This window comes from Megalops cyprinoides, chromosome 8 (assembly GCF_013368585.1).
Source record: "Megalops cyprinoides isolate fMegCyp1 chromosome 8, fMegCyp1.pri, whole genome shotgun sequence".
Classification (NCBI taxonomy): Eukaryota; Metazoa; Chordata; class Actinopteri; order Elopiformes; family Megalopidae; genus Megalops; species Megalops cyprinoides.
The window spans coordinates 10,160,443-10,184,951 of NC_050590.1; the positions used below are offsets into that span (position 1 = coordinate 10,160,443).

At 41.5% G+C, this 24,509-nt stretch overlaps 2 protein-coding genes across 4 annotated transcripts; one reads left to right on the top strand and one right to left on the bottom strand.

Moving 5' to 3' along the window:
- The first annotated feature begins 7,981 nt into the window (after nt 1-7,981).
- On the top strand, nt 7,982-13,866 carry LOC118782166 (eukaryotic translation initiation factor 3 subunit J-A-like). 3 transcript variants are annotated; one of them, XM_036535456.1, is made up of 8 exons: nt 7,982-8,051; nt 8,176-8,264; nt 10,522-10,576; nt 10,680-10,771; nt 11,246-11,360; nt 11,792-11,953; nt 12,197-12,270; nt 12,629-13,866. In XM_036535456.1, exons 1-8 carry the CDS (start codon nt 8,030-8,032, stop codon nt 12,758-12,760), a joined length of 741 nt encoding a protein of 246 aa, XP_036391349.1. In that variant the 5' UTR covers nt 7,982-8,029; the 3' UTR covers nt 12,761-13,866. The 3 variants fall into 3 exon arrangements, with proteins under 3 accessions (XP_036391349.1, XP_036391347.1, XP_036391348.1); XM_036535454.1 differs by having other exon boundaries at nt 8,030-8,067; XM_036535455.1 differs by having other exon boundaries at nt 8,030-8,067; nt 12,632-13,866.
- Nucleotides 13,867-14,884: 1,018 nt separating this feature from the next.
- LOC118782270 (cartilage intermediate layer protein 1-like) lies at nt 14,885-22,722 on the bottom strand. Its single transcript, XM_036535578.1, has 8 exons — nt 22,719-22,722; nt 21,210-21,311; nt 19,977-20,246; nt 19,402-19,581; nt 18,622-18,936; nt 18,227-18,335; nt 17,789-17,946; nt 14,885-17,378 (listed from the first exon to the last, which is right to left on the bottom strand). The coding sequence occupies exons 1-8, from the start codon at nt 22,720-22,722 to the stop codon at nt 15,019-15,021; spliced, it is 3,498 nt and encodes a 1,165-aa protein (XP_036391471.1). The 3' UTR covers nt 14,885-15,018.
- Between the last annotated feature and the right edge of the window lie 1,787 nt (nt 22,723-24,509).

Sequence of the window (24,509 nt, forward strand, 5' to 3'; positions counted from 1 at the left end):
CACATTTTCAGACACAATGTGGGTGTTACTTATTTTATTTTTTGTGTGTGTCACCAGGTGGCTCCCCTCTCTCTAAATCCTTAGACCGCAACCCCCTCCCCCTTCCCCCCACCCATAGGTAGAAAGAGACAATCGAGACCCCCCCCCCCCCCCCAATAAGCTAGTCTAAAACACTAAAATGTCCCTTTTGAACAGCGAGACTTGATTTGGCTGTCATTGATATGGGAGTTAAATGTGTGCCGTGGGCAGTGCGGTCAGCCAACAGTGCAATGATATTTCTGTAAAGTTACTCGATTATCATATTCTGCCAAGTTTCATATTTTTTTTTGTGACACAAAACATCAGTGCCCACTTAGGGAAAACGTGGGAAAAGCACTCCATATTTGACCAGTGTGTGGTCATCTGTACTGTATTCAGTCAGAGTTGTAATGACAGGTGCTAGGGTGCATTTCAGGAAAGTGGGATGGTGCAGATGCAGACAAAATCTTATGAGTGGAGATGCATATTACTCAACAGTTTAGCTCTGGACCATGACACCACAACACATGTGTGTGGAGGTAGTCATTTGTGTCTTCTGTAATGTGTCTGGGGGAAAAAGTACTCCACAGGTCATTAAAGCGCAGGGAGGGCTCACATGAAGCACCATTGGATTTTTGTGGTCAGAATCCTACAGGGTTATAGTCCAAGCAATGTCACTTAATCAGGCGTATGTCAGTTACAACTAATCACAGGCTCACACAAAAGCATGGTTCAGGCCGAGATAGCAACAGTTCATGCTGGGAGGTCAAGGTGGCGTTCCTTGCAAGTGAAGTTTGAGGTGTGTGGTTGGAAAGTGAGGTTAGCTCGCTTGCTGCTGGATGCTGCAAGGTATCTACTTTGTTAGATTGATAGATGCAACCATCCGATGAAACCATCCGGCAGAGCAGACTGAAACTGTTTATCTCGGATGTCCATTCTGGATTCACTGTTACCAGTTGGAACAGAGACACGAAATTGTGGATATGTTTTCTGGTAGCTTTAACCGTCAGCTAAAATTTTTGAATCATGGGTAGATATCAGTTACATGCTGATTGTGCTAAGAGATCATTAGGCACTTTAAACGCTATGGACCTTTAACCAACATATTAAAAGATGGAGATTTTAGAACTGAATGGAATCTCCTGTCTGTTTCAATATTCCACCATACCCCACTCCAACGTAAACACCTCCTAGTCTGCAAAACTAACTTCCCTACTGAAACCTGAGAATTTACCCCATCCCATCCCCTGAAGAGAGGAGGGGGGACACCCCTTGATTTTGTGGGTCCTGGCACTTTTCTAATGAAGAGCTAGCTCATTTTGTATGATTGTTAAAGAGCAGTACAGAGATTTTATGGTAAAAGATGGAAAAGTATTTCAAATGTAAACAGTTAATTTTTTATGTATATTACCAGTTTTATTGTACAATGGTATTGTACAAAATACATGCAGCTTCATTTTTAAAAAAAATCCTTAAAATAAGGAAAATCTTTTTAAGAAAAACATTTAATTTTTGTATTTTTGATTTCAAGAGGCATGTTATGTCTACTTTTTAAGTGTATTAATGAAGATTTTAACTTTACATCAGGTCGAGTGTTTCTTACAATATTATCTGTGTATGTAGGCCTAGTTAGCACATTGTGTCACTGAGCTGTTTAAAAAAATTAGCATGTAGAAAAAGAGCCTGTTTTGTGGGAAAATTCTTCATTAAATTTTAATCATGGCAGTTTTTTCTGCAGAAAGAAAATGTCAGAAATCATTTATTTTTTTCTTCTGCTTGCTTCTCTGGATTTTCTGTTTTTCTGTTTGCAGGCATTCCTAAATCAGTGCCATATTGTAGGGTGTTAAATAAGAGGATGTGAGCATGGATAGATAGGGTCCATGCTGAAAAGTAAGCTTACAACCACTGCTTAATGCACAATGGGATTATGAAGAATAATCAGTATTGCATATTGGTCATCTGGGCCACCAGTGTCACCGGCTGTGGTACAGGCACACTGATGTGAATGTGAGAATCATTCAGTCAGTATATGGAGCATTACATTCATAAAAAGTTTAATATATGGAATCATTAAGTTGTTAAAGTCAAATGTCATTTTGCCTAATTTTTAGCTTAGAATACTAGACGATGACAAAACATGTATATTTTATTTATGCTGTCAGTGATTTTATATGGTGGTTTTCATGGCTGGTGCTCCCACTGGGCAGAGTGGAGGAAGCATAAGGGATGTCTCAGCACAGCCTCCTGTCACCCTCTCTGTATGAGCGCTACGCTAACACAATGTGTTGAGACTGTGAAATCAGCATAAGTGTATCACTTAGTCTCCATATGTGCAGTACATACAATTTTTGCAAAAATAACTACCTCTCAAATATATTGGTACCAATATGATGCCAATTCAAAATTAACAAATTTGTCTGCATTACTTCACTGACTCTAAAGAGGTACTGTTCCAAGCAAACAATATTGTATTGCCTCTATTCATTTGGCTAATGATGTATAGTGTTATTGGGGGTACTGTAGAACTTCTGAGAAAGTATTCCAGTAGGAAGACTTATGAAAAACATTCATCTATTTACTTTGTAGCTCTGACTGTATCTGGATTACATGTGGTTAGATAGGTACAGAAGTAAATGTTTGCAAGGAGTCAGACAACAGTCATTGTGGTCACTTTTGAGGGACATTCCAAAAAGGGCCCAAGTCCCATTCATGTCTAGCAAAGGGGTATGCGTCACAAGTCACAACCCATAATTCGCAAGTTATTCCTGTCATCCCAATTAGAGAAATCCATGGTAAATAACAATTAGCATTGCCTTATCAGACACACTTACTCCATATTGCGTTTGAGATATTTTCCAATACTGCCATTACATTTTAACAGTTTGATATCCTTTTCAGATACCACAGCCTTAAAATTAGACTAATTGAGCATTTGATCAAATTGATTTCCGAAGCCAACATTCCTACTTAAGTATGATGTGGTCTTGAAATTTGATATGCTGCTCAGATAACGTCATCTCTCCGAGGACATTTTCTCTCAGTCCATAGTTACCACGAATGTTAGGCAAACAGTATTATTACATGTGGCGTAGGCAAAAAAAAAAGAATGAATCGCACGCATGTTCTTATGGGTCGAATGCATTTTAGCCTGTAAAAGGTCCGATTTCGAGAGATGATTTGGTCGAAATCAGTTAACGAAATTAAGCTTTAGATTTTGTTTGAAAGTCGTCCTCGCGTGTTGAAATACAAGTAAAGAAGTATTTCAGGTAGTATTTAGTGTTGGCAGGGACGCATTAAGCCTCCCTGGGGCCCAGGGCTAACACCTCCCGGGGCCCTATGTCCTCGATTTTCAACCGGAAAACTAAAAGCACATTGACGCGACCAAAGACCTGGCAACGATAAAGACACGCCGCAAATTCGACAAATAGGCCTATGACAAAGGATGCCAGAAGTAGAGAGTGAATATGCTACAGAATAAGATCTCCAACTGAAAACTTTGAACGTTGTAATATATCAAATGCCACCAAAGAGTACCGACTCTTATATTATAGTGCTCTTGAAATATTCACGTAGTGTTACCCGAACGCATGACCAACCTCGCCCAGTAGATGGCAGAATAGGATAACAAATGAGAGAGAGTAGTAGCCTAGTGTACAAAGTACAAACCAGAAATTTGACCACATATGACAATGCACACAACAATTAACTACATTTCCGGTTCAACCACTAGCACCAACAAAACAAGCATTGACATAAATGATTTCATACTCACCTATAGCACCCTTCTCCTACTTTTCTTGGACGCAAAGTCCTGAATTACATCCTTTAATGGAGGTCGGGCTTGATTGACATTACAAATAGTTCAATCTGTTTTCAGTCATAGCAGTCCATAGCAGGCGATTTTTTTTATCAGTCTCAGCTTCGAAAAAGATCTCTCATCGGTAGATTTTGATACAGGGAGGGTCAGATAAATTCACAGAGCAATTCCAACATTGTGGAAGGCACTTTAGAGCTGTCTTTCTTTTAATGTCATCATTAAATTTCTAGGCGAGAGGTCACTTGTCATGTTGCTACAGAACGCTACAAACTGAACAAGTTCATCCTCCAGTTCATCCTGCAGGTCTGTGCTGTACTTCTGTACGAGATTGCGGCAGGCCATGCGCATCTTCTCTGTGGACATTTTCTTGAGAGTAGTTAAGCCGAAGTAGCTACAGTCTCTCCGTAGGCATTACATCTTTGACGCAGCATACTCATCAGATTCTCAAAAATGACAAAAAACACCTCAGAACAAAATTTCTCACTGCCAGTGAGGATGTGATCAGGGGTATTGGATTCGTCTGCTCTCTTTTTCCTTTTCACCTGGCGAGTAGTTTCCGACCTGTGTAGCAGAGATGTGTTTGGCTGACATCCCCAACTCTCCAAAGTGATTACGTAAATCTCCCACGAAATCTGTCAATGACCGGAGCATGGCTATAGCCATCATCAGATCCAAATCAACTGTTTGAAGAATCATGCTGGTCGCCTGAAACCTTTGAAGGATCTTGGTCCAGAATATGCACAAAAATACTGTCTCGAGTCGACTCATTTTCTTGGCAAGAGATCGTGCTTCATCTTTAGTGGTAGCGCTCTGAGTTTCATCTGATGAATTCAATATATTTTGGTAGTTTATGGAAAGGGCTTTGGTGGCCTGTGCATGAGAGGCCCACCGTATGTCGGACAGTCCCTTTAATGTATCTAACCGTCTGTTTTCATTTGGTTCAAGTCCTTCCATAAGAATTTTCCATCGCCTAGGCCCTATGGGATCCCGAGAAAAAAATATACCACGATTATTTAAATCTGAAAATTAATTTGCCTCGTTGCAGCAGTCAACACTACTCATTCCGACGACATTAAGCGCGTGGGAAGCGCAGGGATCCAGCCAGCCAAGGGGTTTACCTGCTGGATGCGAGCCCTCAAACCCTTGTAGACGCCTGACATGTTAGATGCGGTATCATAACACTGTCCCTGCAATTCTGTATGTCTAGGTTAGTCTCTCTAAGAATCTGACACTGATTCAAAAAGCGAGTCGCCTGTGTGACTAAGGACGAATTTTCAAAAACCTCTCAAATACTTGACACTGATCTGAAACGGAACGGACTATAAATGTGAGCTGGTCTATGTGTGCCAAATCAGGGGTAGAATCAACAACTATAGAAAAACACTTGGATCTCTGCACTTGAAGAATTATCTCTGCTTGTACTCGCTGTCCCACCTCTGCTACAAACTCATCGCATGTTGTATTCCCGAGATATGAGGTTGTCCCCCTTCCCTTGTTTCCATATTTCTTTATGTGTTCTGAGAGGAAAGGGTCAAACTTGCTAAGATGTTCTAGTATCCCAAGGTAATTACCATTGTGTGGTGACCCGAAAGTCTCTTGATCTCCCCGGAACGTAAGACCGCATTCTGCGAGAAACTAAAATAACGGCAATCACTCGCCTAAGAACTTCTTGCCAATAGCTCTCCTCTTCTTTGCATTGCTCGGTGAGTTCAGAGTAGATTCCGTGGGCCTGGGTCCGTGCCAGCCAGGTTAGCACTGCGTTTCTATGCGGCTGGCTTGACTCCTGTTCCTCCATACGGGCAGAGGCATGCTTCCAGTCGGGAAAACCGGAGTGAGAGAAAGTAGTAGTACACTCTCCAAACAGCCAACAATAGAAACAAAAACATTCCCTGTTGAAGGACAATAAACTCGCCAATCTCTCGGTACACTTTCGCTATTACACAGGGAACACGTGAACAATGTTTTACTCAAGCATCTTTTCTGGTTTTTTACATGCGCTCGGATGCTGTAAAGGAAATGTCTTTATTCTGGCACAATAGTCATGCTTTCACTTCTTTGTTAACCCAGAAACTGCGCAGCCCCTCTGTAGTAGGACCCCAACATGCAACGTCAGTGGCTGGCAAAGTTCCTTCATTTGAAGGGGTTCCTTTGAAGATGAGTCGGTGTCAGCTAAAGCATCGGCATCAATGGAGGCACTCGACGATGGCAAGATAGGCTCGCGTGCCTCTTACAGTACCGATTCTGGGGAGGCGGGTAAAAGGTTGTGCCGGACCCCACGAGTAACCTACTGTCGTGGTCCTGGGGATCACCTAAATTCTTTTTGAAGAGGGACGTAAGCGTGGGTATTTTGCTGAGAGTTTCTTCACATCTTTCCTTTTGGTTGAGCTTGTTTTATCTTTTTAGCACCGCTATCATATTTTCTAATAGACTCGTGAGACATCGCAGTGAAGTGACTAATACCACTCTTACTGACACTGACAATTAATTGTTGCGACAGGACAGTGTAGGCTATTCTACAGGTGGGAAACTGGACCAAAATGTTCAGTATACAATCAAAACACCATAAAACCACCCATTCAAAAAAGTCAACGTAATCTGCTATTCCTGGGCCCCCTAGTGGCCGGGGCCCTGGCCTGCAGCCCAGCCTTGAGTAGTGGCGATCAAGTTGTTGACGGAACGTATTTTTTTCTAGCCCCCCCCTAGAAGTAATGTTCTCAATAATCATCGACAATCAACGTTTACTGTGTTCTCATGTGTTTCAGAAACTGATATATCGCCATTTCCCTTGAAGAGCTGAGAAAAAGCTTTATATCAGTACTTCCCAACAGCTTCATCTTTCGCCAGTGTCAAATTTTGTGGTCACGCGCTAGCAGAGTAGAAGCGACGATTTGATGTAGGAATAAGTGACGCTAGAAATAAGGGATAATACTCACCCGTGGACATGGGAATGCCGTCGTTCACTTCCTGAAGGTGATGCTGTATCATAAATACCACCTTGACCCCGGTAATGGTATCGTACATTGTGGCATTAGATGTGGATATGGATCCTTTTTTTCTCTCCTTTGAATGATTGAATGGGCTCTAATCACAAAATTGCAATGTGTTGTGAACCCTGTGGTGTGAGCCTGTTCTGAATGTTCAACTCCAGTGGCATCAATGGAGTTATGAATGTCAGTCTTTGGTCTTTGCAGGTCAGATGTTAAATTTTCAAATGGAATTTAAGTATTTGACCTTTAGTTCTCTAACTGATCTGATTTCCCCAGCAGTTAATTCAGCCTTGGTTTGTTGAATGGCATCCTTTGGCTTCCAAGTCTTGGTCCCTTAGATCTTCTGGAACCCACCCTACACTACAAGGGACAGGAGAAGAATGCTGAAAGCCTGGCAGCAGTGCTGGGAAGGAGTATTGGAGGCGAAGCCCCTCATTTTTCCTGACTTGGAGTGCTCTGATGTGGCGCCAGGGCTCCATCCTAAACAGGAAGAACAGAAGTGGGCAGCAGAGAAGCGTGGCCTGACTGTGGATCACCACCTTGGGAAGTCCATACGCCCCAACAAGATCCAAGCTGGGGTGTGAGCACACTGGAGCCAGGGGCTGATTGCCTTGTGGGTGGTGTTTGTCTTTCAGTTAATTTAATTTATTGAAATAAAGCCCATCTAATTGCATTTAATTCTATTTTTGCATAGTCAAGTAGTGCAATGCTACATAAGTTAGCACACATTGTGCTAAACTTCATTTTTTCCCTTCAGCTTTACATTTGCATTTACATTTATTCATTTAGCTTTAGAAAGCTTCAACACTCCAGGTGCTTGTAGGTCTGTTGATGGTACCGTTCACAATTGCTCAACCCCTTAGTTCTTCTGCTTAGTTTTAAATACAGTATGGATGATTTCAATGTCTTTTGCGTAGTACACTTTTTTCTATCTCTAATTGACAACGATGTAACTATATTTCCTCATTGTTCGCTGAACATCACAGCAGGTGATTTTTTTTATATTCAAAAAATGTTGAATGTGGTGTTGCTTAAGGAAGAATTAATGCGTTTTGCTGCTCCAATACTTTCTCGGCAGAGGGCGTGAGTGCCCGTGGTCCCAGCACAGGGAAACTGTGCCTGGAGTCCTCCGATATCCCATCATCATTGCCGTGGCGCAGACGCGCTCACACGCCGCCTAGTTAAGACACACACACACACAGTCAAGATGGGGGATGCGGATTCGTGGGGTGAGGATAAAACATGGTAGAAATTTAACATAATGCTTGAGAAAATCTAAAAGAAACACCGAGAGGTGTAAGCTCTGTTGTTGTACCCGTGGAGCATTTTTGAGTCTATTGTCTATTTTAATAGACGCCGACAACTTCGAGCCTGAGGAGCCGATCAAAAAGGCGCCAGTACTGGATAAATGGGAAGGCGAGGACGAGGAGGAAGATGTAAAGGTAGCTAACTGTTTTCCAAGCAGCCAATGTGTCTTACCAGGTTGCAAGCCAACTTCGGGCCCCCTGGGAGCCTGAAAGCTATACAGCGACGCGACCACCGGTTTTTAGTTAGTCGGCATCCGACAGGATCAATGCGACACCGACATAACGTACCACTAGCATCCCGCTCGTTAGTGATGGATGGTGATTATTATGGGTAGCTAGCCCTTCTTGTTTTTTATTCGTTTGAACGTGGTAGACATAACAGCTCAATTTATTATTTCACCCTTTACTGCCTGATGTTACTTCCAAATCGACTTTTTTCCATTCTAACGTTACCTGGCAAGGTATCTAAGCATTGGAGGAAAACTTAGTTAATTGGCTGACTGTTTCGCTAACGTTGTCTTTGTGTATTCGGTACCTTACTTGTGGCAGGTTTGCTGGTATAATTCTGCAACGAGAAAGTCGGTTTACAGACCAGGTCAAAGTGTATTTTTTCTGTAACTGATAAGACGGACTCCTGCATCGTTTTACCTATGTCAAGGGACTGACATTCTGTTCGCCAGTGTTAGCTACCTAGCGACATGGACGTAGCTAACTTAGTTGACAGGTGAAGCTGACTAGCTAAGTGACAGTAAATATCTGTGCCCCTTACAGTGAGGGCATCATTCGTTAGATAGCCATATGAACATCAGGATGTAGTCATTGCTATTAAAGAAGCGAGGAGATTCCCTATTAGCTAGCTAGCTAATGTTTCTTTGAGTGCGGTCGACTATTTGTGTAGTTGTCTAACGAGGAAGCTAAAATAGAATATTCTAGTATTCTAAGACTCTTAGTATATTTTCGTCTGGTTAACTATGCGTTAATTTGGCAAACGAGCTAATTTGTCAACACGCTATTCACATGTCTGATCAAGTTAACCAGGGTTAACGTATTTCGCATCTCAAATGTGGTGTAGCTAATATTATATACCTAGCTACCTCATTAGCTAGTTCAGTGGCTACCTAGCTTGTGAATGTAAGCTACAATTAACGTCTTTTTGAAACTTCGCCATTGTCCGTGTTAATATAGCTGATTTCGGTTGGAGAGGACCTTTGGTGAACGTTATTTTGCACTGTACAAAGGACACATAGTACCTCTTCATGAGGTTCTATTGTATTTATGATGACATTGTTCTGTTGTTTAAAGTTGTTATTCTATACGCACAATGGTTTTGTCACACAGTAGAATACATTAACTGGCCTGTGGTACAAGATGCTTGTAAAGGCATTGCAGTCAAACACATCTTTTTTTTTTTTTTTACCCTTTTCCCATCTTTGTGATTTGTTTTTCCTACTGTATGTGGATTCTGCTCCTTTTACCTTTGTGTAGAATCCTCTTAGTCTGGCTATTGTGGCTCACAGTACTGCAGAAAAGCACACCGCAACCTTTCAGCAGATCTAGAACACACTGGCTTATTGGTGGGCTTTTCATCTACTAGTCTAATATAGCCAACAGGAGTTGTTTCTTTTCACACAAAAAGGTGTTTGGATATTCCAGTCTTTTGTACATATGGGTTGTGTATTCAATTATTCAGTCACACTCTGACATGTGTAATATTTCATAGTGGTAAATCATCTTGTCGGGGGTAATTTGTCTTTGTATGCCCGTATGTTTTGGGGTGTGTGAGAGTGCTGTAGGTTTTGGAGGTAGTTTGCTCACTACTTCTCCTTTGGCATGTTGGAGAGGTCAGAACACTGCACTTTGGATCCAAAGGATCCAAATGGGAATGGGTTACAGAATGTACAGTCACTAATGTAAGCATCATAGGTCTACTTGGATATGGGCAGCTACTAAACCATTGGATCTGGTAATTGTAATTCGTCTTCCACTGGCTCAATTTATGTAGTTATCCAACTACTATGACTACATTAAAGAGGATTGGGGAACACCATGGGTTAGAGCCATCTACAACTTAATTTTCCCCTTAAGACTTCAGATTTGAAGTTAAGGGACAAGAATTGAGCAGATAAGTAATTAATGATGTAAAGTCAGAGCTCGAAATGTAGGCCCAGCACTTAACAAAAGTTCAAGGATTTTATTTATGTATTTTTGAGACAAATGAATTGGTATTACATTAGAATGGTTGATTTATATTTTGTTTTGCATGTGCTTTTCAGGTTATATTGTCTGTCTTTTGAACTCCTTGGTAGGGAACAGCCTACTGATTGTTTTTTTGTGAGATGTTTTTCTTATGACATCATGTATAAATGACACTTCTCTTCTTCTTTCTTTTCAGGATAATTGGGATGATGAGGATGAGGAAGAGCAGAAGGTTGAAATAAAGAAAGCAGGTGTGGAGATCAGATAGTTGGGAATGACAAGCTGCTGCTTGCAACTGCGTTCAAAAAATGGGTTTTAAACTATGAATATTCTACTTTGTTCTGCTTTTTCTAGAAGTAAAAGTTTCAGATAAGAAAAAATTAAGTGAAAAAATCAAAGAAAAAGAAAATCTTCAAAGAAAAAAACAAGAGGAGCTGAAAAAGAGGGTGGGTATTATTCTGGCAAAATAAATGTTATGATAGATCAACTGAATAGTTTTAGGGATTTTATGATTATCACTGTGCATTTGTAGTTGTCTTAAACTGTTGGTTGTGTATTATTATTTCTGGTATTGTTTATGTCACTCCATTTTTGTCTTTCAGGCTGGATTTTGGGAATATTTGATAAATGTGTGACTTGTTCATTACAATCTTAATCCAATGTACTAAATTTTTTAAAGGGTTTAATTGAAAGTTATGTGACTAGTTAACAATTTTGTATTTATAGGTGGTTGATTAGTATTCATCATCATTTTGCTGAATGAGTTGAAATGCAGCGAAAGCAGTGCTGCTGTTGATCAGAAGCAATTGCTAAATAACATGTGAAGTTACTGACCTGAACTGACTGAACTCTCTTCAGTTATTGAATATGGGAAAATGGAGTGACCAGGTCTTCTTGCATTTGCTTCGGCTCCTTGTTAGTTACAACAGTCTACAGAGAAGACCAGTCTTACACCAGAGGAAGAGTTAGCAGAAAAACTCAGGGTGAAGAAACTACAAGAGGAAGCAGACCTGGAGCTGGCAAAAGATGCGTTTGGTAAGAGATGCTCTTTGGAGCAAGGATAGGTTTGATACAAGCCTAGAGCTAGGGGGACGTCCCAGTTAATATTCAGTGGCTTGGAATGGATAGATGACACCAAGTAGTGCTGTTGGATAATTGAAAAGATCAAGCAGGTTTTTTTTAGCCTGGAGGAACACCAGACTGAAGTAGTGCCTGCTGATGTTCAGATTCAGGTGTTCAGGTTCACTGGTGTTGTTTCATGCTGCTGTCAATGAATTGGTGGTGGGTATCTGAGTTGGAGAAAAAGGTTGATATTTCTGGATTTTACAAAAAGAACAGCGCTTTGATTGCAACGGATGGTATAGAGTAGGGTCATGAATTCATACTTGGGTGACTGAATTGCCATTTACATGTTCATTGATAATGTAATTATTTCCTTTTTGAAATGAGTTTGTCTTTCTTTCCAGGCGTTAGTAATAACGTGACAGGAATTGATGCCATGAGCCCCTCCTCTAAAGATGACTTTACAGAATTCGAGAAGTTATTAAAAGAGAAAATATCTCCATATGAAAAGTCCGTGCATTATTCGAGCTTCTTGGAGTCTTTGTTTCGGGATCTCTGTATTTCGTGTGGGTATTTTGAAAAATTAATCATTGCATTGTGTAATGTGTTGTTTGTTCTCAGAAATCAGCTATTTTTCTTTTCAAACATCTACATTTTTTCACTGGCCAGAAAACATTTTGTGAAAGTATTTAGTCATATGCTATTTGAATTTAAACAGTGTTTCATTTTGTGAAGACGTACTGCCCTTTTTAGCACTGATTAACACACATTTGTGTCCTTTGTGATTGCACTTTTTATTGCCTGGACAGTGGAGGTAGAAGACTTGAAGAAAATCAACAACTCCCTGACAGTGCTACTTAGTGAAAAACAGAAGCAGGAAAAGGTAAGGTGTCCGTATGTCATTGGTTTTGCCTTTTGGGATCATTAGCAGTGCACTGGTATAACTATTACAAGTGTATGTCTTTTTCCCAGCACTCAGAAATAGATGTTCAGCTGGACAATTAAAACAATGAATTGGTATTTTAACACAATTTTACACAGGGGTCTTTTTCAGTATCAGTTATAGTGATACATTTTCCATTTGAAAATTTTCATTTCTTTGTTCATTTGTTTCTTTAGTCAAGCCTTCGTTATTCTGTTATGTAGAAAGTAGAAAAATGTATATATCTGAATGTTTTGTATTGTAATTGACATTTACTGCACTATGCAGGTTGGAGACTAATTTTGCTTTGACTCCATAGCAGAACAAAGGGAAGAAGAAGAAGAAGGGAGTTCTACCAGGTGGTGGTCTGAAAGCTAAGATGAAAGATGACCTGGCGGACTACGGGGAGTTTGACGGGGGATATGTCCAAGACTACGAGGACTTTATGTGATGAGGGCTACACTTGAGTTGGCCCCATTTCACTTGCTTTTCCTGCCCCAAAATGAAGCACGGCTTACTGTCCAGCACATTGCTGGAAGGACTGAAAGACGTTGTCTGTTTAATGTACCCAATCTCCAGAGGTCAGAGTGGCTTTACCCAAGAGCATTATCTACATGTGGTTTTGTCTCCTGGTTCAGAAATATGAATGCAGGTAACCTGATTCACTGTCCCTCAGACTGAGCAAATATATTGAAATTGACAAATGTCCTTTGTCAAATTCTTATTTTGAGAAAGACTGTATTGGACTGACAGATGCAATACCTGATGTAATTAGGTATGTTAAAGTGTGTCAAGTATAAGACAGAGTAAGTTTGAGCTATTTCAGAATAATTTTACCAATGATAAAATATCTGAATAGTATTACATTTTGACAGCTGCAGTTTCATGGAAATCAATTTGATGTTCTATGCAAATTAATTAATTTGGAAATGTCTGTGTTTAACTAATGGGTATTTTGCTTTTTGTGTGAGCAGCATTCATTTTATGCAGAAAAGTATATTTGTATCTCTGTATTGACTTGGGTTAAGGCAATCCAGATGCTCATATTTGATGTTACATTTTGGAGGGTTTTGTTCAAGAATTTTGAACACAGTACATGGAAATTAGAGGTGGGACTGTTTAAAGGTAAGTAAACTGTAAAAAGTACTAGAACAAAGTGAAATACAAATGTGACATTTTGTAAAAAGATCCCAACCTCTTGCAGTCATCCCCTGGCAAACTGGGATGTTCCTCAAATGTTGCGGTGATGGATCTCTGCTGGTCAATTAGGGGAAAAAAAGATTTAAATGTTTAATGTTTAAAGGAATTTAGTTTGTATTTGTGTTTGCTACTAATGCAGTTACACAGGATGGGATATCTTGTCTCATAGTTCTGTCTTAAACATGATATCTGCAAACCTTTATTGAGCAAGCTGAGGAACAGGGATATACTTACTGGAAGGATTCAGTGTGTTCATGTAGAACTGTCTGAAAGGAATTTGGTAGGTGTTCCCTTTTTTGTTACTTTTGACCAAATCTACTTTATGTAATGCTAAGGAAATTTGACATTGACAGTACAAATGACAGCCTACGCAGTGTTTTATAAACATCTAAATAAAATCACTGTTCAAAAGGATTTGGGTGTATTTTCCTGCTGAAATCTGTTCATTTAAGGAAATTTTGGTAATTTAACAAAAAAGTGACCTACAGTTTCATCTTATGAAATTGAGGAATTGCCTTTTCACTTCAGCAGTCAAAACTGGGGCAAGGTTTTGTCTCCTGAGAATAAATGAGAGATGTTCTCTGAACTGAGTGAAAACCACAAAATGTAATATATTACGTTTCCATAGAAATAACTGACAGATAAAATTCTGAACACCTTAGCATTACATTTTTGAGAAAACAAAACAGACTACACTTCAAAACCACTGTCATAAATTAAACTTATGCTAATTCAATTTGCACATCAAACAAATGAACTGCAATGTGATCCTCAATATTTTCTCAGCTTTGTATGAAAAAATGATAGACCTGGAATGAAGACATGCAAAAACTACGACATTACCTCTGGAAAAGGTACTTTACATAAATCAAAGAAAAAGGCTTACCTCACAATACAACAAGCATTTAATGAAAATAATACAAAATAGGTACCCTCTATCTTCTCAGTGTTAATGGTGAAGTGTTAGCCAATGGAATGGCTGTAGAATACAGGTACTTCTGTGCCATGACTAATAAGTTATTTTCATTTTCAGATTGCATGTATTTATTGAAAGATAACTGAAAATTATATATCAACATTACATTTACAGATTGTTTAACTTTGTCCCTGGTTTTTATTCTATCTGTTCTGAGGATAAAATGTTTCCCAATTAAAAACTCTGGGAGATTCCACATTTTTCAGTTTAAAAAGTTAGAAATATGTTTTCACTATGAAATATCAAAGCTGCAGCAGACATAAAGAAAAAGACATGACAAAAAGTAACACCTTTGAAAAGTACAAACTCAATAGGGTTAAAATAATTACCATTTTAATTTAATGGCTCAAACATTTACCATCGTATGTTACCCTCCCTGAATCAGTTGTTGGTGTTGCCTGTGAATGTGTTTCCTTTTGTGTGAGCTTTTCTGCTGAACTGGGGCCTGGGGACTCGGCTAAGGAGCTGCTGACCTTGGTGCTTAGCCTGGGGATTTGGACTAGGAACTGGGCCTTGGGATTCATCCTGGTGATTCAGCCTGCTGCTCTGTTACGCGTGGGGAGAGGGTTTCGAGTGCTGCGTCTGCGATTACTGCGGGCACCAGCTGCACTCCCTCTTTGCCTCCTGCTGCGCCTGCCCTCCCTCACAACACTGACCGGAGACTGTCCCGGGGAGTTCTGCAGGGCCTGGAAGACGCTCTGTCGGGTCACCTCCCGGTCGGCGCAGGTGAAGGTGAGCGCCACTCCCTCGTTGCTCTTCATCACACGAGAGGTGCCGTCAGAGGTGCCGTCGAAGCAGCGCCCCAGCGCAATCTCCTTGGCTGTGCGAGGATCCTGGTCTGTTACCGTGTAGATCCCGTAGTTGTGGCCCAAAGGGTCGAGTGGTGCCAGCATGGTGAACTCACTGGTGTCATTGTTGACGGCTAGGGGTAGGTGGTTGACTAGGTACTCCTGCAGCATGGGTCCCACACTGTCACGTTTGCAGCTGCCCTGGGGGATCACCTTCACCAAAGTGCGATCAACGCGGTCTTGGTCGTAGAGCATCCCGCCACACTTGAACTCCAGACACACGGTCGAGATGCTGGGCTGGTCCTTGTCACGGATGCTGCGCGTGTCTCGGATGCCGTACAGTTGGCCCACAGTTTTTGGGTGGGTGCCGCCCATGTTGCTGGAGCGTACATTGATCTCATCGGGGCCGTTGATCTTGACCTTGATGTAGCAGGCTCGGTACTCCATGGGCTTCGGCCACCAGCTCAGGTAGTCCTCTGTCCAGCTCATGGGGTCGTCCTCATTGAAAGGCACAGTGTTGTAATCATACCAGTCTCCTTCTACCCTGTAGAAACGGAAGTGTCCTGCGCTGAAGCGGGCCTCCTCGCACTCCTTCAGATTGTCAAATGAGTACATGGGGCCATTGCCCTCTTCAGCCACATTAGGGCTGGGCTTAGCCAAGTTCACATGAAAGGCTGTCTTTTTCACTTTAGGGTCTTCATGATCAGTTCGCCTGTAGTTGAACTTGCTCAGGTAGGGCTGGGGGACTCCAATGGCATTGGGATTGAGGTTAGGGGAGGATGCAACTGCCTCTAGCTCCTCTCCACCCAAGTTAGCCATGACGTAGGCTGTGTATGCATCTGCCTTCTGGTCATCACAGAAGGCTGGCAGGCAGGCACCATTGGGACCTGTGATGACGCTGTCAAATCGGCCCCAGCTTCGGGGGTTGGAGGAGTAGCCCGCAGAGGGCTCCATGTTGATCAAGCTTACCACCACTCCCTCAACTTGCTCGCTGGGCATGAAGCGGTCACTACGGAAGGCCCGCACTTTCATGTAGCACCTCCTGTTCTCCGGGACATCCAGGTTGAACAGCCTCCTTTCCCTGATCTCCATGTTCCCGATGAGGAAGGTCCTCTCTTCCCGTTTTCCTCTGTGTTTTTTTTCTGCTTGGAAAGGACCCTCCTCCTCCCACAGACCCGTCTCTGGATTCAACGACCATAGCTTCATGGTGCTCAAGTGCTCCGGCATCTTCACCTGGGCCGAATCTAGGAGCACCTTGACCTCACCTGCATTCAGAGGTTCACCCCGCTCGTCATCCCAGAAGTCTACAGAAAACATGCCATAGGTTCTCAGGGGCAGCATGTCACCTTCTTCGCCAATGAAGTTGAGGTCACTCTGGGCAGCAGCTGCTGTGGAGACATCTCTAGGGTCCAGGAAAGTGACACTGGCTTTTACATCCCCCACGAACATCTCTCCATTCTGCCGGTAGAAGGCATTGGGTGGGATCTGAATCTCAGCTATAGGGTCCTGCCCCTCCACCTCTCCTAGCTGGAGCATGTTGGTCTCTGATGAGCGCAGGGTCACTGGTGCCTTCTTCCTCAGCAGCTTGATCTCATGATACACAGATCCCCCCTTTTTGTTGAAAGGCAGAACCTTGGTGGTGTTCACAAACTTCTGCATGTGGTCCACGAAAGTCAACACCAGCCTCTCTGTGTCCAGAGGCACCTGGATGGAAAACAGGCCCGTGTATCCTGTGCGACTGACTCTCGCGCCATTCATGAAGATGTGCCCAAACCTCATTGGCTCACCATTGTCTGCCGCCATTACTCTTCCACGGACTGTGGCCTTGCTGTCCACACACTTCTGGCAGCCACACTGGGTGACCGCCATGATCGGCAGCTGGTAACCTTGGCAGAATATCTGTCTCTCCTCCATCTTGGTGACACCACAGCAGTATGCTATGGAGTCCTTGCAGCGGATCCCCTTGTCTAGTTGTCCTGCACATGTCCCCATGGGGCACTTCCCGACATCATAGTAAAAAGAACTGGTCTTGTTCTGGTAGCAGTCATGAGGCAGGCGGATCAGGTGGGAGTCCGGTTTAGGGTTGCATGAAGGTTCCTTGTGACCTAGAGACATTTTTGCAAGTTAAAACTGATATTAGCTAACATTGTGTTTGCCCTGGGTAAGGAGCTCATTTAGCAACAAAGTTCTGTTTTAGTTCAATCAATTCCGGAAATTCATTGACATCAAATTCACATTCATTTTTTAAAATTAATTAATTCAATTTCCATTATTGTCTTGAATTGACTGAACTGAAAAGCAGTTGACCCCAGTTGTACTAAATAAATAAATCTAGTAAATAAATAATGTTGTGAGACAATTCAGAGGAAATATATGGGGTATTTATCAAAGATAAAATCTATTATTTTAATTGCTATGCGTAAATGGTTTCACCGGTAATCTCTCACTATTATTAGTATGTAAAACTGATCTTTTTGGTGAAGGAGAGTGAGTGACTCATAGTTGCATGCAGCACCTATAATTGTGAGGAGAGCCGGCTTAGACTTGATGGCTCCGTTTTCATTGCTTGCTCTGCAGTAGTACTCTCCTGCCTGCTCCTTGCGCAGATTCCTCAACACTAGTGTGCTGTCATACTTCAACTGCTTCCTGTCCAGCAGACTGCCATTGTGAAACCTGGGAGCACACAAACAAGAACAGGAAATGCTTCATGAGCATATGTTAATCAAAATTATTGGACTACAGACAGGATACCTTGGATTCTGTTTTCATAGCTACATACAAAATAATAACTGCTCCATAAGCGGAACAAACGACAATGACTAAGATGACGATGCAGATGTGAAATCCAAATGTCAACCATTTCCAAAAGCACATTTAAAAGCACACCGTTGCAGGTCTATGTGCCATAGTTAGTTTCCACACTACTACACTACTGTGATATTTTAGGGCTTACCACTGGTATTGGTCAGGTTCAGGCGTACCACCCACTTTGCAGCAGAGGGCGACCGTCTGGCCTTCTCTACGAACCTTATGCTCAGGGCTCTTCAGCACATGCAGTCTGTCTGTGAAAGAATGTGTGTTATTTGATCATTGATAAAGTTTTATGAATTGTTTCACAGGGTTTGCAGTTACCATTTGAGTAACTAGTTCTATGCCAGTCATTGTAAGCTGTGAAAATAAATCAGATGAATTAACTGACTAAACTGGCAATGAAACAACTACCGACAATATATGAGTCAGTAATGTTATTGCACTATATAGGTAGTATTATTGTAAAAAAGTTCATAAAGTACATCTGTGCCGTGTTTAAGTCATGAATTGAATCTATACGTCCCCCTCTGGCATCACCTGCTCTGTTCAGTCTCAAATGGAGGACGGAGGTACGTTTGGTGCTTTGGGGCACGACCACAGCGAGGGGGGCATGCTTCTGCAGCCTAACAGTCAGGGTGGTGTTGCCATCAGGGCAGATGCCAGGGATGCGGAAGTGGCCATTGTGGTCAGCGAGGGTGAGGAGTTTAGGCGTGGGTCCTGACAGGAGGAGGGCAGCCCCAGGAGCAGGGAGTCCTCCAGCACTTCGGACGGAGCCCAGCAAGATATGATTCTCACACATGCAGGTGTCGCACTCTGCATTCACCTTGCCCATTGCACACTGCAAGGTGCACACTGAAACAAGGATGTCAACGCGACAAACTTCAGACCAAGATCCCAAGCCTCCTCCTCACACGAAGCAGCACTCTGGCATATTCCCATGCAAAGATCCTATAACAAGACTCTCATGTTCACAATGAATGAGCACACTGTTTTGTTAATTTAGGAAATTCATCAGGCATTAAATATAAAATATTTGTTATTATTATTTTCTTAGCTGACAACTTTCTCTGTGGCAGCATAGATAGGTCACCTTACACATTTACACCTTTACACAGAAGACAAAACTTACATTAAATACCTTGCCCAAGGGTAGAAAATCAGTGTCCCAGCTGGGATTTAAATAGCAAACATCTGGTCCTAGTCTAATCTCCTAAACAACAACAAGCTGCCTTTTCTGTACTAACATGTGATGTGCATTAAAATGTGCTGTGTATGGATCTATATGTTTTGAATGAACCAACAATGCATCAATAGTACCTGGGCAGGGAGGTCCCTTGCATGTCCTGCTTTCTACCGTTGAGCCTATACACTGCTTCTCCCTCTGGGGTGCGCGTAGATTGCAGCTCCTGGACCGCACTTGCATAGCCGCCTGACCGCACAGGGCAGAGCACTGGCTCCAGTCTGACCAGGGACCCCATCCATCCCGAACTGGGGATTCTGAAGAAGAAAGAATATGGTAAATCCCCATTTACATTTATTTACATAGAACAAAGCATCAGATTAATTATGGTAAGTATGATAATGTTCTGCAATGGTACATCGATACTTTGTTTGTCAGGCACCAATTTCATTCATTTATATTGTATTGTACCTCACTTGTAAGTTGCTTTGTATAAAAGTGTCTGCCAAATGAATAAATGTAAAATTTACTTTTGGATGCCAGTTTATAATCAACAAAGACTATGACTCTATAATAAAATTACATTACAACAACTGACTTTTCCTTTTGTCAAAAAAGCCTCATTCTGAAGCAAGTGTCCAGTGACGATATGACTGGTACAGTGAAGAGTGTTACCAGAAGCCCCTTCATTTGCTCGTCTTCACAGACTGACCTTTGGGACACAGGAATCGGACGGCGTAGTTGGAGCAGTTGTGACCAAAAGGCTGCTCTGCATTTGCGCACCAGACACCCACTGCAGGGTCAATGTGCACCCTCTCCCCGGTGCTGTGGGCTGGGATCCACTCAGTGGTGCGGGCCTCCAGGGCCCTGGGCCTATCACACACACGCTCGGGGTAGTAGAAGCGGATTGCATCCAGGTGCTCATAGTCCCCTTGACCCCCAGGGTGATCCACATTGAACCATGTACTCCATTCAAAGTGATCTAGACATAAAACGGGAAAATAGCACCACATCAGGAAAATATACCTTACTATACTATAAAATAATGGATAAATTTGAGTAAAAGGAATTTCTTTCCCAAGGAGAATTGTTCTCAGCTGCTAAAGATTAACACCCTCCCCCTTTCAGTCAGCAACTGAACGTATTGTAAATACATTTTCCATTTCCCATTTTCTCTAGACTATAATTTATGGGTTGGCAGCTGTGCAATTCTTTGAAATTTGAGCAAAAATAACTTGGACCATTTCTCTGTCAATTTCAGCACCCACCGCCCCTAGTTTCGCTAGGGAAACAACAGCAGTAGTGCAATCTTAATTTTGCTGATTTGGAGACACGTGTCTCTATAGCCAAGATGGATCATACAGCTCCTTCTCACACAAGGATGTAACAAGGGATAAACAACAATAGACCACTCTGTCTACAATTTGCCTAAGAGGGGAGGCTTGTGGGGAAAAGAGGGAGACATTTGACCCAGACACAGCTGTCTGCTCCTTGTAACACCTGTGGTTTTGGATTTAGGGTTAGACCAGATTATAGTTTCCATAACTTATTCTGCAACTTGATAGTCAGTTCCTGGAGGATATCCAGGAACTGACTATAATAAGGATAATTTTTACACTGACATATTGTCATTCATCACTGCATTGAATTAAAATTAGACATCACCTGGCCGACAAATATAATTTCTCAACAAAAGATCCATATGATTAATGAAAACATCAAGAAATACACATTGTTGCTTTGCAAGTCTGATTCATCCAAATGCATCCATAGGACCTTCTAGTTGTTTTAGGGTAGTATTAGGAAATGTGTGTATTAGTGCATAATAAGGGGAAAAGGGTAAAGGTAGTAAGGTGAAAATACAAGTGTGATAAATTATACACAGAGTCAAACCTTGAGCTCTGGTGTATGATGTGACTCCCAGGATGAGGAGGAGGGGGCTCACTAGTAGAAACCTCATCCTTGGACTCCACTGTGACCACTGATCTCTGACCCCTGGCAATGACCCTCACACACCAGCCAATCAGAACACTTGGCAGCAGACCTCCTACAGAACAGCAGCAACATGAAAAAATCAATGGGGATAGCTTTCCATGTTGGGTGTCAATAGAAATACCCTTGAAAATCAGAACCACTTTGCTCACAACTGCTGCTATATATATTTTTTTTTAGAAATATTGTGTTTAAAGTAATCTGAAATCATCCCAAATTGTAACTACTGGGTAATTAAAACTAACAGAATTTGTTACCACGTTATAAACTGTTCCAATGAATTCATTAAACTTTTTGATATAGATTACAAGATGCATACCTTACAGCAACATATCACTTAAACAAAGAAACATTAAAACAGTAGTTTAAAAAAATGTATTCTCCATGACATTTACAGAGTAATTACTCCTCACTGTCCAGGACTAAGTCACAGTGCCTGAAAGGAAGCTGAAACAAACAGAAGGAATATTCCAGATGCAAGTAGAATCCCCCCCACATATAGTACCACATCTGGGGGAAACATCACTGGGTGCCAGGGGAAAGCTAAAGTCTTTCTTTTTCCATCTAAAAAATACAGATGCAAGCCCCCTACACACACACACACACACACACACACACACACACACACACACACACACACACACACACACCACATGTGTGTACACACTCATATCTACTCTGATTCACTAAGCCAATATTAAATAAAGCAGCTTTGTATCACACTTCACAGCATAAATCTTGTAAGTAGAAGTGTTTGTACCCCTGAAGAGTTTTGTCATTGATTCTGGGAGGACATGTACTGTACATAAATCACTGTAAATCTTCATTGTTTATTTAGAAGCTGTGTTGGTTAGTCTTTTGGTCAACAGACGATTGTCTACAACAATATCTACAAAAAACTCAACACTTAAAATAAAATCACAACCTGCAAACATAAAAAAGCTACAATATAATATTAAACATTCTATTTACAGAACTCAAAACCAGTATACAGTTCTAAGCCTCAAATGCTTGGTTTATCATTTATTACAAACAGATAAATAATGAGTTTGAAAATCAGTATTCTAGAAATGAAAATGTCTTGAAATTTTGAAAGAGATAGAGAGAAAGAGAACACCAGAGTGGTGCAGTATGCAGTTTATGGTATGGTCTTACCCTGTTGAGTTTCTGCCTGTGGAGTACAGTAGCTGTGCTGAGTAGGTTCTCTGCTTGTCTCTTATATAGTGCTGTGCTGAACTGCAGCATTGGCTCAGTCCTCGTAAGAGAAAAACCAAATGATCACATGAGGAGGTCTTTACACAGACTCCACTGCTGCTCTTATGAGGTGATTGTAACTTGGTCTATACACAAAAACACAAAGTGGCAAACATGATGGTAGTCATACAAGGTGTAGGACCACCACCTGGTAACAGGTAACAGGTACCAAGGTAATTTACCACTTGAGTCTGACAAACTCACTGACCCATTCTCCAACAACAAACAATAATATTTATTGATATCATCCATCACTGTATCATTGCAAGATATGAGCTGCAATTACATACCCATACCATTCCAGTTTGTACTCATCCCAGACAATATCATCTGCTGGATAAAAGACTTTTAGAAAGCTAACTAAACACATTGTGAAGAAGGTAATTATCAAGTGGGAATCATTCTATTGGGAAAGGAATTTAAACACAACTGATCTAAACATCTGAGCTGTCTTAACTAATCTTATAATAGTTGACATGTTAGGGTTTACCTTTCAAAGTTTACAAATGTTAACATGTTGTATAATTATGTCAGACAAAGAAGTTTTCTGTTTTTTTTCTTAGCTTCACAATTGACTTGAAACATGTCCCTCAGGCAAAAACACTTTCTTGGTGAGATTACAATCTCTAATGATCTGTTTCAAAATAATGTGCTTCTGTATCACAGTGGAAGTAACCAGACATCTGCTACCATAAAACACATTGTTCTTCTTTCTCATGTCTTCAGCTGTAAAGATCCCACACCCACTACAACACCTACTGTATTCTGGATCAACAAATGGCAGCTCAAATGCTGGCCAGCACAGAAGTCCACATCTGTCCACATTGGCTGACTTCCTTTGGAGGACAGGCAAATGACTGAAGAGCTAACTAACTCTCTCAGCCAGTTTAGTGTCTTCTGTTCGATTACATTTTTTTTCAAGGAACTTTTGGCTGTCTTCTTCTGCTCCATTGGTAATTCTGTGTCTTATTTACATCTGTCACAAATCAGTTTCTTTTATAGGTTATTATTATTTTTTACCCAAGAGACAAGACAGATTCACTCCTAAAGTTTTTCCTTTGAAAGCCATTATGGACTGAGGGGTTATTTTTGCCTTTGTAAATTCTGTCCACAAAATTTTGATTCGTTTATCTTAAGAAAATATTGACTATGAGCTGTGAATGACAACACTGACACTTCATCTGGCAATGATGCTTCACCACGCAGTCACATTCAGATCATTTCACGGAAATAGAACCCGAGACCAGAGTGTTAAGTTAGAACCAAACTCAATCAACAACAGCAGCAGCAGCAGCAGCAGCAGCAGCAACAACAACAGCTTTTTGCCTTTCGTTTTTTCATTCACAGCAAACAACTACATTGAGCAGCCTGGAGCACTACTACAGTCTGGACTGTAACACTGACCTGGACCTGGAATAACTATGTCATACTGTCAAATTCTGCATCCAGCAGCCCCCTATAAAAAGTTGACAGTGTTCTAGGGTGTTGTAGACATCAGTGGTCTAAGTCACAGAACCACAGACAGAAGAAATGTTTAGAAACTGAGGAGTAAAGCTAAAAATATACAATCACCGTTTTAAAGTTTTCCTAGACCATTCTCATCACTGTGGCTTGTGAATGTGATCCTTGTTAGCTTGCATCATCAGTTTAATTATAAGGTGCTATACACGTGTAACCTGGCAGAGCAGTTGATCGGGAGCACAGACTAATACTGAACCAAGAGCACAAGGCTAGAATGCTAGTGTTTCCCCTGCTTGCTCACAGCTATAGCTGGGTGGGGATTCCACAGGGACCTATACTCGGACTGTGTTACGTGAGGGTAACCACAGCTCCCTGGCTGTACAGGATGTGTCTGTAATGGGAGGGGCTGCCTACATCAGCTGCCACTAATCAAGGCCATTTATGAACACAATAGACCTTGTTTTTAATTTCTGTAGTAAATGTAACACAAGGGTGACACATAAGGGTGTACACAAACGATAACTGACTGATCATTGAA

What these genes read in the sequence shown, in the direction of transcription:
- LOC118782166 (XM_036535454.1), top strand. Translation starts at nt 8,037, where the DNA reads ATGCGGATTCGTGGGGTGAGGATAAAACATG. An exon ending in GCTGGCAAAAGATGCGTTTG is followed by an intron (nt 11,361 to 11,791) that starts GTAAGAGATGCT and finishes CTTTCTTTCCAG; the next exon opens with GCGTTAGTAATAACGTGACA. An exon ending in TCGGGATCTCTGTATTTCGT is followed by an intron (nt 11,954 to 12,196) that starts GTGGGTATTTTG and finishes TTGCCTGGACAG; the next exon opens with TGGAGGTAGAAGACTTGAAG.
- LOC118782270 (XM_036535578.1), bottom strand. An exon ending in CAAGGATGAGGTTTCTACTA is followed by an intron (nt 20,247 to 21,209) that starts GTGAGCCCCCTC and finishes TTTTATGTCTAG; the next exon opens with ATCACTTTGAATGGAGTACA. An exon ending in CCGATTCCTGTGTCCCAAAG is followed by an intron (nt 19,582 to 19,976) that starts GTCAGTCTGTGA and finishes TTTCTTCTTCAG; the next exon opens with AATCCCCAGTTCGGGATGGA.